Source organism: Cupressus sempervirens, chromosome 8, assembly GCF_028749045.1.
Source record: "Cupressus sempervirens isolate cs-2001-9-10 chromosome 8, ASM2874904v1, whole genome shotgun sequence".
In the NCBI taxonomy this organism is placed as follows: Eukaryota; Viridiplantae; Streptophyta; class Pinopsida; order Cupressales; family Cupressaceae; genus Cupressus; species Cupressus sempervirens.
In genome coordinates, this window is record NC_143125.1 from 487,376,004 (window position 1) to 487,391,445 (window position 15,442).

The following is a 15,442-nucleotide window of genomic DNA, read 5'->3' on the forward strand; positions in this document are numbered from 1 at the left end:
ATCTGCATTGGAAAATAATTTATTTGATGTTCTTCTAGCTTTATGTTATGCTTCTGTGTGTAACTCTTGTAGGGTGTTTGGAGAGTGATTCCTTGAACAATTCCCCATCCTACCTTGCATCATTATCCTAGAAAACATTTATTCTATCTCTCCTAAATGACACAAGATAATCCTTTGACCCACTCTTGAAAAGGAAAAAGCTCTTAGAACTTTCCTAGCACCACAATCTAAGAGTGATAAATGTGAAAATATAAGTGGAAAACTATGCTTAGTTCCATGCTAATCTTATCAAAGAAAGGATATTTAGAAACATCCAAATTTGCTAAACATTTAACAATGCAATTGCTCTTTATAACAATGGATTCTAATTGTAGCCTCAATGTTGATCCCAACAACATTAGTTTTTCTAAAATGTTATTGAAGTTCTAATTTGATAAACTTTTTATTTAAAATTGATAATTTTAGAACTCTTAAATCTCACACTTTTACATTGCATTGAACTTCTAATTACTATCCACTAAGAAGTACCAAAATATTACTTCATTATTTGTCTATATAACTAAGAAACTTAAATTTTTAGAAAAATGAACCTTCTTTAACAAAATTATTTGAAAATAATATAATAAACATACAAATACCACTAATCTTAAATTATTTTTAATGACCTCATCAAAATTAACTTAATAAAATCTCCAAAAGAAAAAACCATTTACCTTTTAGATGTCTTTCTTTAATTTTAGCTTACCCCACCAATAGATAAGTGGGGTGCCATAATTTTTTAATTTTTTTAAATTTTAATTGAATAAATACTTAGTTCAAACTCCTATAAGATTAAAACTCTACTGGTAATAGATGCACAAAAACTTCACATGTTAATTTGTAATTTTTAATGATGGTCAAGTTCTTATACCAAAACAAGCAATGGCTTGAACAATTCAAGCTATAGATTGCATATAATGGAGAGCTGTTTTTAGCTTCCTTTGACTAAAATGTCAAACAACTCCACAACATAAGTACATATGATTCAAAATGAAGACACCAGCAATAATAAAGGTGAACATTCCCTATAATTTATCGAAGTGATAGTATGGTAAAACAATGAAAGGGGTTTGAATAAGCAAAATGGTTTGCCTAAAATTCGCTTTATCGAATATCAAATTTTTTTTTTTTTACCGACGAAGTACCAGAGTATTTTGAAAAAAGAATCTTTTAAAAAGCCCTACAACCATATACCTAGTCATGGATTCTTCATCTGAATAAATTTTTTCGTTTCTTGGGAGAATACTTCATCTTTCAGACGGATCATATTAACTTTTTAAACTGGTTCGCTTAACCTAGATTAACAATCAGAATAACAGGACATCCATCCCTAAAGCGGAAAGACTTCTAATTCCCCGGCAGAGCGTGAACTACTTTTTCCTTGCGTGGCCCTTCTTTCATATTTTTAAGCATAAAGCCCAGTTGTTTTCTGTTAAAGTCTGAAAAAATAATTTACCCATCATTTGCTCACTCACTTCCTCGATCTTCAAAACTGCTGCAACGAACCGTGATAAAAGAATCAAAAATTCATATGCCGAGGTTGTGAGACGTATTGATTGAATATGTGGATGTGGGTATCCAGAATTTAGGTGGATTCATTAACCCATATCCATATATTTGATTGTATTATGAGTTTTTGGGTAGATTTGGATGACAGAGAAAGAAAAGGATATGACGTCGTCATCATCACCACCAGAAGGAGAGACTGCTCCAGCGGAATGCCCGAGTGGAAGGCACGTGTAAGTTGATCCACATGAGCCCACTTCATTTTTGTTTTTGATATTACCAGAAAAAATAGGCCTTACACAGGCGAGCGCGGATTGTTTCAATGGTAAATAATTTAGATTGAGAGCAAATAAATGAAATGTTTTATGATTCCCTAGTTTTGCTCACTTACAATTATGTCCATGGTTGCCCTCATTTAGGTTTTGCCAAGTTATTTTTCTTTTCTTAAAGATGAATGTCGTTTGCGGATTTCTGTCCACATATACCCCTAAACGCTTTGTACCTCTTTTCCAGTCGGGGCATTCCAAAAAAATGGTTATAAATTTCCTTTCTCTGTCTGGCTATTTCAAACAATTCTCCCCAAAGTCTTAACACGTTGACACCTACAGAGGTAGGTTTGTCCTTGCCAGAAAACAAGCAAACAAGATTGAAATTACGTGAATGTTTACAGATCCTAAAAATAGGCCTGCGGGCCTTCTAAATAAAGCCGTAATAATTGCCAATAAAAGGAGTGCCTAATGCGTCTCCCATGAAAAGAAGAAAAAAGGTCTACCCTGATCTATGGCAATTATAGTTACTACTTCAGATTTAGTTGGCAGCTTAGATCAAATGAATCTGATAAACAGTAGTGCCATTCAATCAGAAGGTCTTTTCACTATAGTATTTTCTCAATCCTTGCGAGAAGATAAGCGACGTAAATATGAAGTGAATGTCTGCAAATAACTGAATCAATAACTCAATGAGTCTTGGAAGTATGTAGGATACACTCCAAATGGGAGCATCTCCTACAAGCAAAGCGAAAAAAGGGTTATTGAGATCTAGGAAGATATTAGCTAAGAATTTCTAATGTAATTAGCAGCTGGGTTCAAATATTATTGTCTGAGATGCTCTTCAATCAGAAGGGCTCTTGAAAACAATATTATTTTGGATATACTTTTGTTACAGAAGCTGATGCTTTGGGAAATAACTGTTTTTATTTTATTTACATCAATGTTTGGAATGCACACCATGATCCTTTTATTTAAAATCAAGATAAAGAGGAAAAGAGTGCTCTGGTGATCCATCATTAAGGTAGGAGAGGAATAAATCTTCTTGTGATCCATCTTGAGGACATTTTTAAAACAAACAATACGTACATCAATATTTTTTAATCATGGAGTGTGATCCAAAGTGTCGATGCAAATAATATAAACATACTTATTTCCAGAAGCTATCAGATTCATACTCATGGATGATAAACATCTCATGTTTGTAAAGTCTAGGTACCATCCAAAATCAATTAAAATTAAGAAAGTTATGATATAGTCCTTTATGGTCTTGACTCTTGAACTTGCATTTACCTCCAATATAGATTTTTTCAACTCATAAACAATTATAAAAGTATTGGCTTGGCCCTTGAGTTATTGAAGTAATGAACAGCAATCCTTTTGGGCAACCCTCAACCGTACGGATTGATTCATAATGGATCACCTTATCAACAACCAAATATGTGCTTAGAGTTATGATGAAGAACAGTAGTTATGTAAGGAGGCATGCTACACTAGAGGAACTACTCTACTCTACAACCATGAAAGATGAAGTTCAATTGTCTTTCAAGGTTTTTATTCTAGAAAATGTTGGTAGGATGTTTCGAGTGCCACTGCTTTTCAATTATGATACTTATTCATTTTTTTGATGCACCATAAAAAGGGAGGGCCTTGAGCATATACCTGGAAGGGGAAGACATGCTGCATAGTCCTTTTTTCATAATAGACAATCTCAAGTATTTCTTTTAAGGATAAGCTTTCTGGAGGAATCCATCTTGGATTAGAAATACTGTGATGGGAAAGAACCATGACGGGTAAATTTTTCATCGCTAAATTTGTAGTTGTGTATGGTGAGGAACATTTACATCATTTACATCCTTAAGTGTGGATTATTAAAAGGTGACATTCATGTCATGTAATACTGGATTAAATATATGCCTTAGAGTCTATCATTGGATCAAGCATGACATTGGAGGACATGAAATCAAAGAACGCATCTTATTGTGAGTGTGATGTAGCTTCTGACCACAAATTGTTTTGAACACTGTTTCGTACCAAAACAGTTATTCATGAAAAGTTATATTGGTTGCTTTGCCTGTTGAGTTCTTTATTGTGAGTGTTGATCACTATTCACTATTTAGTGTAGTCCCCTTCTTGTGTTATTTTGTTCTGTACTGGCTGACATATTTATATTCAATTTGCTGAGATAACTGTTTTGAAACTGAGGAAGATTTTTTGTTGTATTTGGATGCACGAGTGCTAGGCATACATATTTTGTAACTAGCAATCAAAGACCATTCTTTATAATCCTTTTGCAATTTTTGGGGAACTCCATAGTCGTTTAGCACATCATCTCTCTTGTATCATGAGTTGATTAATATTAATGGGCTTTGCCTAGACAATTCTGTCTGACTTGTTTCACAAGGCTGTCATTGAGCTGCAATTAAGACTATTCTTGTGCACAATTTCAAATACAACTTGTAGCCTGCCTATACTTGTTTCATGTAAGTACCTTTCCTTGTAACATCCTGTTTTTCCAGCCTTAACTAACAACTATCATATCATTGAACACAGTTACTTTTTAATATTCATGAGCATGAGAAGGCAGTTATAACAGCTATATTACATGTTCATATGAAAGAGATTAACGGTTATAACCGAATAATGGAAAAATCTTAGCTAACAATTGAAGGAGCATTTTACCAACAAATGCAATAAATATAATTTCCATTATAACTAACTGTTACTTAATGGAAAGAGAGATCATTTTCTACTAATAAAGATACATCACCTTTCATAATCACATGAAGACTGCTTTGCAACTACTTTACATGTTTAGGTGGAAGAAGATCAATGGCTATAACAGAATAACTGAAATGAAAATAACTGATTAAACGATATTAACCATCTAACATATCTTCAACTTGAAATGGAAAATTCATAAAAGTAAAATACATGTTATTAGAAGTTATTAGAATGTAGATCATATCTCTATTTTGTGCAAGCCTTGGCATTTGGTGGAGATGAGAAGCATTGTCAGCGACTTAACCTCCCAGCCGCAGACCCTTAAATAAATCCCCACACAATCTCTATTGAGAAAGTCCCTCCCTATCCTGGGATTAGGCATGGGACACCATTGTTTAGCCATTGAGCATCCTGGTGTTAGAGTGATAACCCACTGTTCTACTAGACAACAAGATCTATACAATGGACTACCATGAGCTGACCCAGTTTAGAACTTTTTTATTACTTGCTTATTTGTTATTGATTGTTCTTTGTCTCACCATTCAGGGATATACTCGTGGTTCAATGGATATCAATACACACCCTGCATCTCGACCATGCTGGTTTTCCTTGATGAATGTCTGGGGTGATTGCCTAACATTATATATTCACGGCAAATGCATTCTGCCCAACTTGGGCCTATGGCTTTTCAAATGATTCAGAATACTTGACTTTCATAAGAGTTAAGAGTGCTGAAACTTTATAAATTCACAGCCAATGCATTCTGCCTGACCTGGGCCTATGGCTTCACAAAAGATTTATGCTACTTTCTAATTATTTATTGGTTCTTCTGAAGAGTGCTGTCCCTTATCTCAGAGACATATGGAAAATACCACTGTATAAGCTTGCATTGATACGAATTCCTTTTAAACAAAGTTATGAAATGAAATCAATATTCTGATATGGGATCAATATTCTGATTTATAGCTTGCTCTTCAATACTTAAGCTTATGTACAGCCATCATGAGAAATAAAAAATACTTCTATCGGGTTTAGGTTAAAGATTTCCGTCTCTACCATTTAAGGAATCAAACTTCTTATATCTAATTTGAAAGAATATTAAAAGAATGCATGACCTGATCGCCACTTCCTTGTGATAAAGGTTGTTGTGATATCTGGTTTTTCCACTTGCAGAAATATAATCAGAGACCTTCCAATTGTGAAGCCCCAATCTTGGCTCACGACACTTGAAGCAGTTTACACAAAAATAAACTAAGAAATGGATGGATTGCAGTCAATATGACTGTGGTATGATGGGAGTATCTCCAGAACAAACTGCAATCATGAAATGCGCTTGTACAAATAGATAGAGATTGGAATTAACTACAGAGTATACCCACTATGGAAAAGCTTATGATAGCTGAGCTAAACAAATCTGAGGGAATGATAGCAATAGCAGAGTTACGGCGCCTGGTAAAATAATATGGAAATCTGTCCTTTGTTATTAAATCCCACCGCATATAACTTGCTCTTCCCCATGCTTGGTTACAGGGAAGATCAAGATAAAGGTGGCGATGAGAATTACAATGGAAAACAAGGAGCCATCGGCTTAAGTGGCTATCACATAATATTGAACTTGGTCACCGAGGTGACATAAGGCCCAGTGAGGCAATCAACTAAGTGACCACTCATGAAATAATATTAAGTCCATAGCCAAGGTGGAAAATAATGATAACTTTACCCTCTTAATTTTTTTAATACAAGGACATCATCGTACCTACCTATACTTATATGTGTATCTACACATACACATATACATTCGTAAATCCTAAACATATGTATTTTAGATATACGTTCACTTTAAGTAGGTGTATATATATTAATTGATTTATACACATATACATATATATGTATGTATGAGTATATAGGTATCATGGTGTCATTATATTAAGAAACGCTTTACACAACAAAAGGCTCCAAAAATATTCCAAAATATTAAGGTAACAAATTTGTTAATGCTTAGTGATTTTTCTTTTATTATTTAATGATATATGTTAATTGGTTAGCTCATGGTTGTCCCTTAGTATATGCCTAGCCGTTTTTCCTTGCTCGTGGTGGTTTAGGGCTCCTACCTATTTGCTCAATGGCTAGTGGTGCCCTTGTGTCTAATTCCTTATCTGGCAATACTTTCCCCCCTTTGCTGCATTCCTGCAAGAGAAATTTATCACGGTAGTAACATATTTCTCATCATTTTATGGAATCAAAATTATCATAGCATATGATCATAACAATTAACTAATATTCCAATTTCCCATGAGATCATAACCAATAACCCACACTTCATTTTCATATGAAACCATAATGAATAACTAATTTAACCAATCACTCAACTTCTCACGAAGCCTCAACGGCTATAAAGGAACATTTAAAATTGAGCCAAAAATTGGGATGTAACATTCCTATACAACATTGTAAATTTCTTGAATTGAGTTTTTCTTTACAAGTTGGAAAATTGTTGTGTGCTGAATTTCTATTGCAGGGCATCAGTTACTTGAGTTCCGATATCCTTCTCAATGTTTATTTGAATGATTAAATCCTTTTTTGTCAATTATGTGATAGAAATGTGCAAGGTATCATTCTTTGCTCTTACACTTTGTTTGATAAAGTTACATGCTGTTAAAAATACTGTTTCTTTTCACACTTTTGACATATCAGTTATGTTCGCCTTCACTTAGAAAAGCATAGCCTCTCATTTTATTTTTTCATGTCTTAATATATCTTTTATCTTTAACTTTGCAGGGGAGATAATGTTCTAAGGTTGGTAGCATGGAGGGAGATATCACCTCGTGTAAAACGGCCTCTTAGGAAATTATGGGGCGAGACAGCCAGATGGACTGTCAGTAGCTGTAGATCAAGATATGAATTGGTGGATGCAAAGCATGGCCTTATTTCATGGTAATCTCTTAACTTGTCAGCCAATCTCTTAACATCCTTCCCTTGTGCATCACTATGTTCTTCAAACATTTCTTGACACTTAAAATGCAACTTGACCCAACACAAACTTGGGTTTTACTATATTTTTTGTCTCAACAATGAGGAAGGATTGGACTAAAAGGGTTAGCCAGCTGCCAGGCTATTGATTTTTGCCAGCAGGTGTTAAAAATTACAACAGTAATAAGCTTACACATCTGATCTTTTCAAACAAAGATCATACATGTATAATAGAGATGAATGTTGGAGTCTCAGTTTTCTGAAGGAAAATTCATCTGCAATTAGATTTTCAGCATGGGATTTGTTTTTAGATCTGTTGAAAATAGTATCATGTTAGTTTGGTGCCGTCTTACCTAAACTAATGCCTTGCTTGTTTATTATTTGCAGTTTTTAGAAACTAAGTTGAAAATGTACTGACTTTTGTAATGTCCATGCAATATGGTCATATGAAGATAGCGCAATGAGATTTTTCTGAAAACTAAGTTTTTGTGTATGAAAGATTGGACCACTAAATGAATCCTCCAATAGGACACTGCTTTTAAATATCAATAAATATTAAGTAATTCTCAATTTCATGGGCAGTATCACCAGCTTATTGCTGGGACCTTCTACTCCCTCCCTTTTTTCATTGCTGAGATATTCTACTTTGGTTGCCCATTATTTTCTCTAGCACGGAATTAATATGCATGAAATAAATGCACAGATGGAGAACTTCTGAGAGAGCTGTTGATACCTGACCAAACTAAACTGTCTGTGATGCTTACTGCTCTAAGACAAACCCTTTCATATTATTCTGCTTGACACAATCCCTGGTTTGATAGTTATGTGGAGATGTGCAGTGTTTCCAGCTGCCATTTTTGAGGGCAAGTCAGCCTTAATTGCAGATGTTCAAATCCAAAGCACGTCCCTGACAAATCAGTTATTTATTCTCGTATGGTTGTCGGCTGTTGCTTTAATAAGCCTTGGTATATGTAGATAAGCTGTAATCTGAGTTGTGTGGCTGTCAATCTTGCTTTCTCCAAGGCCAGTTTGATTGGCAGAAAGACCTTGAACAGTCTCAGAACACGGAAAAAATACCAGACTCTTTGTTTAGTCAAATATACATCCACTAATCAGGATCATCTCAAAACATCTAATTATGCTTGTCTCATAAATATTTCCTCGAGTTTGGTTGTCCTAGCAATAATCACAATCAAATAAATGTCTCTGTTGAATTATACATTCCTCTCTGATTAGATAAGGAGTTTGAGGAATTGAAATGAAAAAATTATGGGATGTGTGAAGAACGAGAAGGGAAGAAAGTTGCAGATTACTGGAAGAGCCAATTTGTCCTGTTAATGGGGTAGTCATAAGATCTTTTCAATGATTAAGTGGCCTTGATATCTGGCAGCATTCAAGTTGTAATTGAGACGTCTTTCGTGACAAGATGTAGCTTTGATGATCCCTATAAGATGAAAACGCTGCAACATGTTTGGTCTTGTAACCATAAATAGTTCTGCAAATGATATAGTAATTACTAAAATGTCATGATTGAATCTTTGATAAATCTGAAAAGCTTTTACACATGCTTTTAGCATCATATCCATGATTTTACATGGCTTTTTTGCAAGGAATTCCAAAAGCAAAAGTTAAATAAAACTGCACTTAGATAAGGAAAGGACATTTTCTTCCATTATGCTAAAAATAAATTATAAAGCCATAAACTACAACCATTGTTTTTCTCATTAAGTAGATCTCTTTATATCAGATAATCGGATTTACCAATTTCAAGTTTGCAAATTTTGACAGCAAACAAAGTCTCTTTTATATAACAGAAGTACAATAAACTAAAGCAGGTGTGGATCCCTTGAAAATGGTAATCATGACAATCTTTGCATAGACTTATTTGAAATTTCTGTATTAATTAGAACTCAGGAAGTGCATTGAAGAAATAGAAATTCAACAGAGAGAATAAATTTAAACAGCAAGGAAAACGAGTGAAATAACTGCCAAAGCTGATAGTGTATCCACTTTATTAGCACAAGGCTTATTGATGCTGGATTAAGGAAGTGATACACATGCAAAATACCTTGGAACTGGGCAATCAAAATCTTCCTCGGTTAGAATGGTTAAGCTGCAGCTAATGGGAGTTTGGTGACAATCCAAGTGAGATACATGTACAAACAGTGATGGAGATAATAATAGAATTTAAATTTAATGATAATAATGATTTTAAAATTTTGATCATTCTGCATTGCTAAGAGAAAATTGCTCCTAATTTCTACATAGTATTTTGAAACTTCTATATAGAAGCTGTGTCTGTGCTAGAGAAGTTTGCTTGCTTATTGCATTTGTTGCGAGTCCAAGTGCTTCTTGAAAATTCAGGATGCCAGGCTTAGGTTGAATGATTGGAAGCAATTGAAGTTTGATGGTTTGCACTTTATACTAGCTGGGCTATATGATGCCAACTATATCATGGATGCCAAGCTGAGCTAGAATATCTAGATGATAGGCATTAGACCTACCAACCTGAGGAATGGTGAAAGGTAATCTCATAGGCACCAACTTTGGATTTAAAACTTGTTCTTAGCCTAGTGAACTCGAACCCTAATCACCAATCAGGGAGAATGAGGTACTCAATCAACATAATCTAGGTTTGGTGCAGGTGTAAAGCATGGCCAAATTTCATGTAGAAGCAGCTTTGTCTTACTCCTAGTTGATGAGACATATTTGGAGAAAGAAGAGCAATGAGGGTCTCATATGATACAAAAGGTGGAAAGTCATAATAGACATTTAAAGGAGCGTGGTTGTTGTGATACATTTAGGCAGTCTAAACGGTGGAGCTGCAAGAATCTCATATGGTGCCAATGGTTGGAACCCATAATAAACATTGAAAAGAGAGCCTCTTTGGGATATAGTGAGTTGGACTGCAGCAGCGATGATTTTAGTTGGAAGGCCTAGACGAACTGAAAAAACATCACTACCAATATGTATTCCCTAAGCTATTTTAACATTGGAGGCTTATGAAAAGAGTGATAAATATGTTGAAAGCAGTGTAGCACCAACACTGGGGTATGTCGGGACAATGGGATGAGTTTTTGGGACGGGGGGACAATTGGACTCAGTTTCAAGATGACGGGGGGATGGCTAGGGGATGATGACAAGGGGACAGTGGGGCAGGGAGGGGTGTTGTATACTTATCTTATAGAACTTGAAATGCTGATTATGAAATGATGTTTCAGTATAAAATATCAAACTGAAATACTTGAACATGGCAAAATTGCAACACGAACTAGAACCATTGAACATTCAACATAGTAACATAGTACATACCCAATAGTAACATTCAAAAAAAAAAAAATCAAATAGAATTTTTAGTACACATCTCAACAGGGGCGTGGTTGCTGAATGGCGGAGGTGAGGGTACTTGGGTACTCCAAGTGGCATGGTTGAGGAATGGCAGAGGTGGGGGTACTCAGGTACTCTAAGTACCTGGTGCACGGACATCTCGGGGATGAGTACTTTGAGGTTTGGAGGGGGGTGTGAGTCCTCAGATTTTACTGGCTGAAAGCTAATTTGCACACCAAAACATTCTTGGGAGGAGCATGATTAGGCATCCTTGAGTAGAAGTTGATTAGTGGTGGTTGGGAATACAAAGTGAAGTGAACTTGTATGATGACCTATTCCTCAACTTATAATTAAGTAATGGTGTTTGGTTGATCACCATGGTCTATTGCTGCAGAAGTTGGATTGTGTTGCTGTAGCAGTTAAGTTGCGAAGTTCCCACACACTAGAATTACTTGAGACAAATTAACCTCTCACAAGAGAGAAAACGACAAGATTAGCTTGCTTGATTATAAATGCTCGAATGATTTATTGAATATCAAATTAATAATGAGATGTTTTGCTTACAATGACAAGGTTGAGACATAGGATTAGACAAGAGAGTACGAGATGCTCCTTGAAACTATGATACGAGACAACTAACTTTGACAATTATTAAATGTCCCAGGATTCCAAATATTAAATGTCAAAAGATAAGATCTTATGACAACTAACACTGTCTTGAAAGATTTCCTAGGACCTAAGCATACTCAAGTATGTAAATATATCGTGCTAGTGAACAAGATAGGTAAAATGAGAGTGGCTGGTCCCTCCTTGATCCATCAAAATGGAACGTACAATATGCATTGTAGTTTGCAATAAGAGATTGTTTACTAACTTATGATTGATCTCTTAGTTTCCTTTTGCAAGGACACATTCCTCTAGTCTATCTTCGAATACCAATTTTCGGCTTTTGCTAAGCTGGAAGGATTGCTGCCTTCTTGAAGTTAAGGACAAGATTTTTCTTTATAAATGATCACGCTTGTGATAATCACAATAATTTCTCCATTGCAAGTCAAAGTTGTTAGATTATTAATTGAAACAGTGAGAAAATTTTTAAAACGACAAATGATTGGTTGGGCTTTAGAATACTCTTTTAGTGGTTGGCCTTTATCTTCAAAAGAAGATGGCAAGTATGCCCCAGCACTTGTGATGAGAACAATACTTCTTCTGCTTCCCATTGCGATTGGAAGGAACCAGATCATCAGTAGAGCCACGCTGAAGAATTTACATTCTTTGATGATGAGTTGGTAGGGACAGAAAAGCAGGCATATGGCAAAAGATGATGTTTGTTTTGAGATGCAAATGATAGGTTGACCTTTGGAATTCATTTTTGTTGATTGGCCTTCACCTTTAGTACAAGTTGAAAAACATTTGTCATTTATTTTAGGAAGTAATAGTGAAGAGCTCTAACTTCTTAAGAGGAACAAAGAAACACTTCTACAAACATGATGCAGTGATGATTGGATTGATCAGTTTTCGAACTGATTGCACTAATTCCTGACAAAATTGACTTGTTCCTAATACACTTTATTGTACCCATAAGGATAAAAGTACTTTTGGCTTGAAGATTGCTCAAGTGGCAATATCTGGCCCTTTTTTTTAAGCTGGGCATGTGGTTCACTTTAGGCAAGTGATTGATTGTTCATATCTACTACAACAATTATATTGCAGTGTGACTTTGTAAAGACCATATCTATCTTGAAGTGTGTCTCAATTAAAATAATATCTCCCAAGTTATTCTATTTCTATTTTAACATTCCGATCTAGATATTGTAAATATCCTGTACAATAGTTTTTTTTCTATAATTTTTATGTTTCCTATTAGAATCATCTCAGTTGTAAACTCTATAAGAAACACTTTGTTCTTTGTTAAAAACTCATCCAATATTTTACCAATTAGTTTGTCTAATATGGTATTAGAGCAGGATTTTTTTTTTTTTTTTGAAAGAAATTTTTACCCACATTCGTGCTTGTTTCTGCTCCCATGGTCCATAGGTCCCTTGGACCAATCTGCATACATCTCTTGTTCTTTGAGAGCTTCATTTTTTCCTCTTGGGAGCTGTGTATCAGCATCCATCATTAATTATTTGCATCTACAACCCGATCCCTGCAACTCATTCAATTTTTTTGCATATTTTGTCTCTGTTGTCTCTACCTTTAATGATGTTTTTTTTGAGGCATGAGTGTTTAGATGTACGAGAGTTTTTCAGATGCCTTTCACTGACCGTTGGTTCTCTTTTTCAACCATATCTGGGTTGTTTTTCTTCTGCAACCTTTTGAAGCTGCCTGGTTTTCCATCAATAGGTCTGTTTATGTTTTGTGAAGATGTCTGTGTCTGTTATTGTCCATAGTCTCTGCAACTCAATGACCATTTCCACTGGTCACAACTCCATGGTCTTTTTTTAATATGAAAAATGACATTTTCTTCAGAGTTCTACAACTGCCTAGCGTTTTTCGGACTGTCAGATTTCTTCTGTGGCTAGGGCATCCAATCTCCACCATTTTTTGGTTGGTTTTGTGCACAATTTCTCTCCAAGTCGCAGCAAAAGAGTTTCAATACCTGCAATATGTGATTCCTCATATGTTCTGCCTTCTTTTTGAAGATTTTTGCAGCCGGCTAGGGCTTTCTTTAAAACTCTCATTTTATTATGGGAATCAAAATCTAATTTCAGATTCTTGGTGGGTTTTTCAAGGCCTCAATTAGGTTGCTTTCAAATTTTTCTCAATGTCTCATTTTGTGTGCCTCAAATTTTGTGCCAGCTGGAAATATATTTTGTTTGGTGATTCTTGGTGGGTTTTTCAAGATCTAAATTGGGAGTGTCTCAACTTTTGCCAGCCCTTCCACATTGACATCTGTGCCTCTATTTGCCTTTGAAATCAGCATATTCACATCTATAGATTCAGCCATCTAGTCTTCTCGTTTTTTGTGTCTCAAAAAGCGTGCAATGGCAACTTTTACCAACATGAAGACTGTAAAAAAACTCAATGGCAAGAATTGCAATACTTGGAAGCAATGTGTATGATGACAATTTTTGAGTACAAGTGTCTTAACAAAATTGTGTTCGACACGACTAAACGTCTCGGGGAAGCATCCAAAGAGCATGATAAGTTTTGATGAGCAAATTTAGAGAAGTTCATCAAACTTTCCATCATTGATGATCAGTTCCTGCAGGTTCCTTGCTGTTAGAATTAAAGAGAGAAATAACAATTACATGTAAATATATCCAATATTAGAAAATAAATAATGCACATAGAAGAGAACACAAGACACAAAGATTTAACGTGGTTCACCCAATCCGTGGGCTATATCCACCAACGGCGAGTCCAATGTTCTTATTATCTATTGATTACAACTTGATTACAATTTGCAATCCCTTACAAATTAATACCGCTGCAAGAAGCTACTATCTCATCATACATTATGAAATCTCTAACGCTAAGGCATTTTATACAAGCTTTTTGCTGCTTGCAAAATTATGGCTAGAGTAAGTCATCCAATAAAAAAAATAACAGCCGACACCTTTTGCAATAGTAATTCATTTTTGGGGGAATTTGGATTTGCTCTGCCCTAGGACCCCGCAAGGGGCACTGCTCCTTGACCTCCATAATAATAATCTTGGGGGAAACCACGACGAATTAAGGGGGAAAATTAACCTCTGAGTCTGATTAGGCTCGACAACACGACAAGAGTTTCCTCTGGTAACCGATTTTGCATACTTTGTCGAATTGGACTTAACTAACGCTGAAGATGGTATGATGATAGATGGATAAATTAATTATAACATAATCTAAAGCCATTTCTTTTGTGCCAATGAATGTTACAAAGGACCCTGTTGGCATTGCATACATCAACAGACAATGAAAGTTAGAAGATGATCCCAATTAACTTTCGAGGAAATTCAATGAAAATGGGCAGGATGGAAAAAATAATACAAAGAAAATTAATGAAGGTATAAATCAGACTGCAAGAGAGGTGTCACATGGAAGAAACAAAGAAAAAAATAATATAGGAATATTGCTACATTATCGGATATGTCCTAAGGCCCTCTGCATTGGATGCAGATGCATGCACCTGTACGCTTGGAGGCTGATTGGTATATTAAATAATTTCTGTCATCACTGTATCCAACCACATTGATATAAAAGAAGCACTATTAACTTGATAGCTATCATGCCATCTGAATTCTGACAAAGGAGAATCTGCAAAATATATTATTTTGTTTGAAACCAACACAAGTGGGCAAGCATAAATTTTTTAATGATCAACGGGCTTCCAAATTTGAACCATTCTATGGAGGTTAAAAGTATACTTAAGCAACTCCTGTAAAATCTGGTAATTATCATTGATTGTCAGATATTATTCACTGAGTCTGTTATCCGAGATATAGTTTGTCTTATGAAATGAAGCTATAAACAATACGGCAATGACAGAAATTATTTAATATAATTTTGTTTTTTAAGTTAATAAGAATTTATCATTTTTTTATTTTATGTTTTTTAAAATAAAGTTTTGCATTTTTATTTTGCTTTTAATGTTTTTAAAAAATTAATTTAATAATTACATTTCTTAA

General features: G+C 35.0%; 1 protein-coding gene across 2 annotated transcripts in view; it reads left to right on the forward strand.

Annotated features, from left to right (window-relative positions):
• The first annotated feature begins 1,056 nt into the window (after positions 1-1,056).
• LOC149543329 (uncharacterized) overlaps positions 1,057-15,442 on the forward strand; it is a 72,151-nt gene continuing 57,765 nt past the window's right edge. The window contains exons 1-2 of one of the 2 annotated variants that reach the window (XM_089798156.1): positions 1,057-1,778; positions 7,314-7,469. In XM_089798156.1, coding sequence (XP_089654282.1) covers positions 1,690-1,778; positions 7,314-7,469 — 245 coding nt within the window. In that variant the 5' untranslated portion in view covers positions 1,057-1,689. The remainder of the gene's footprint in view (positions 1,779-7,313; positions 7,470-15,442) is intronic. The other variant, XM_089798157.1, reaches the window with a different exon arrangement.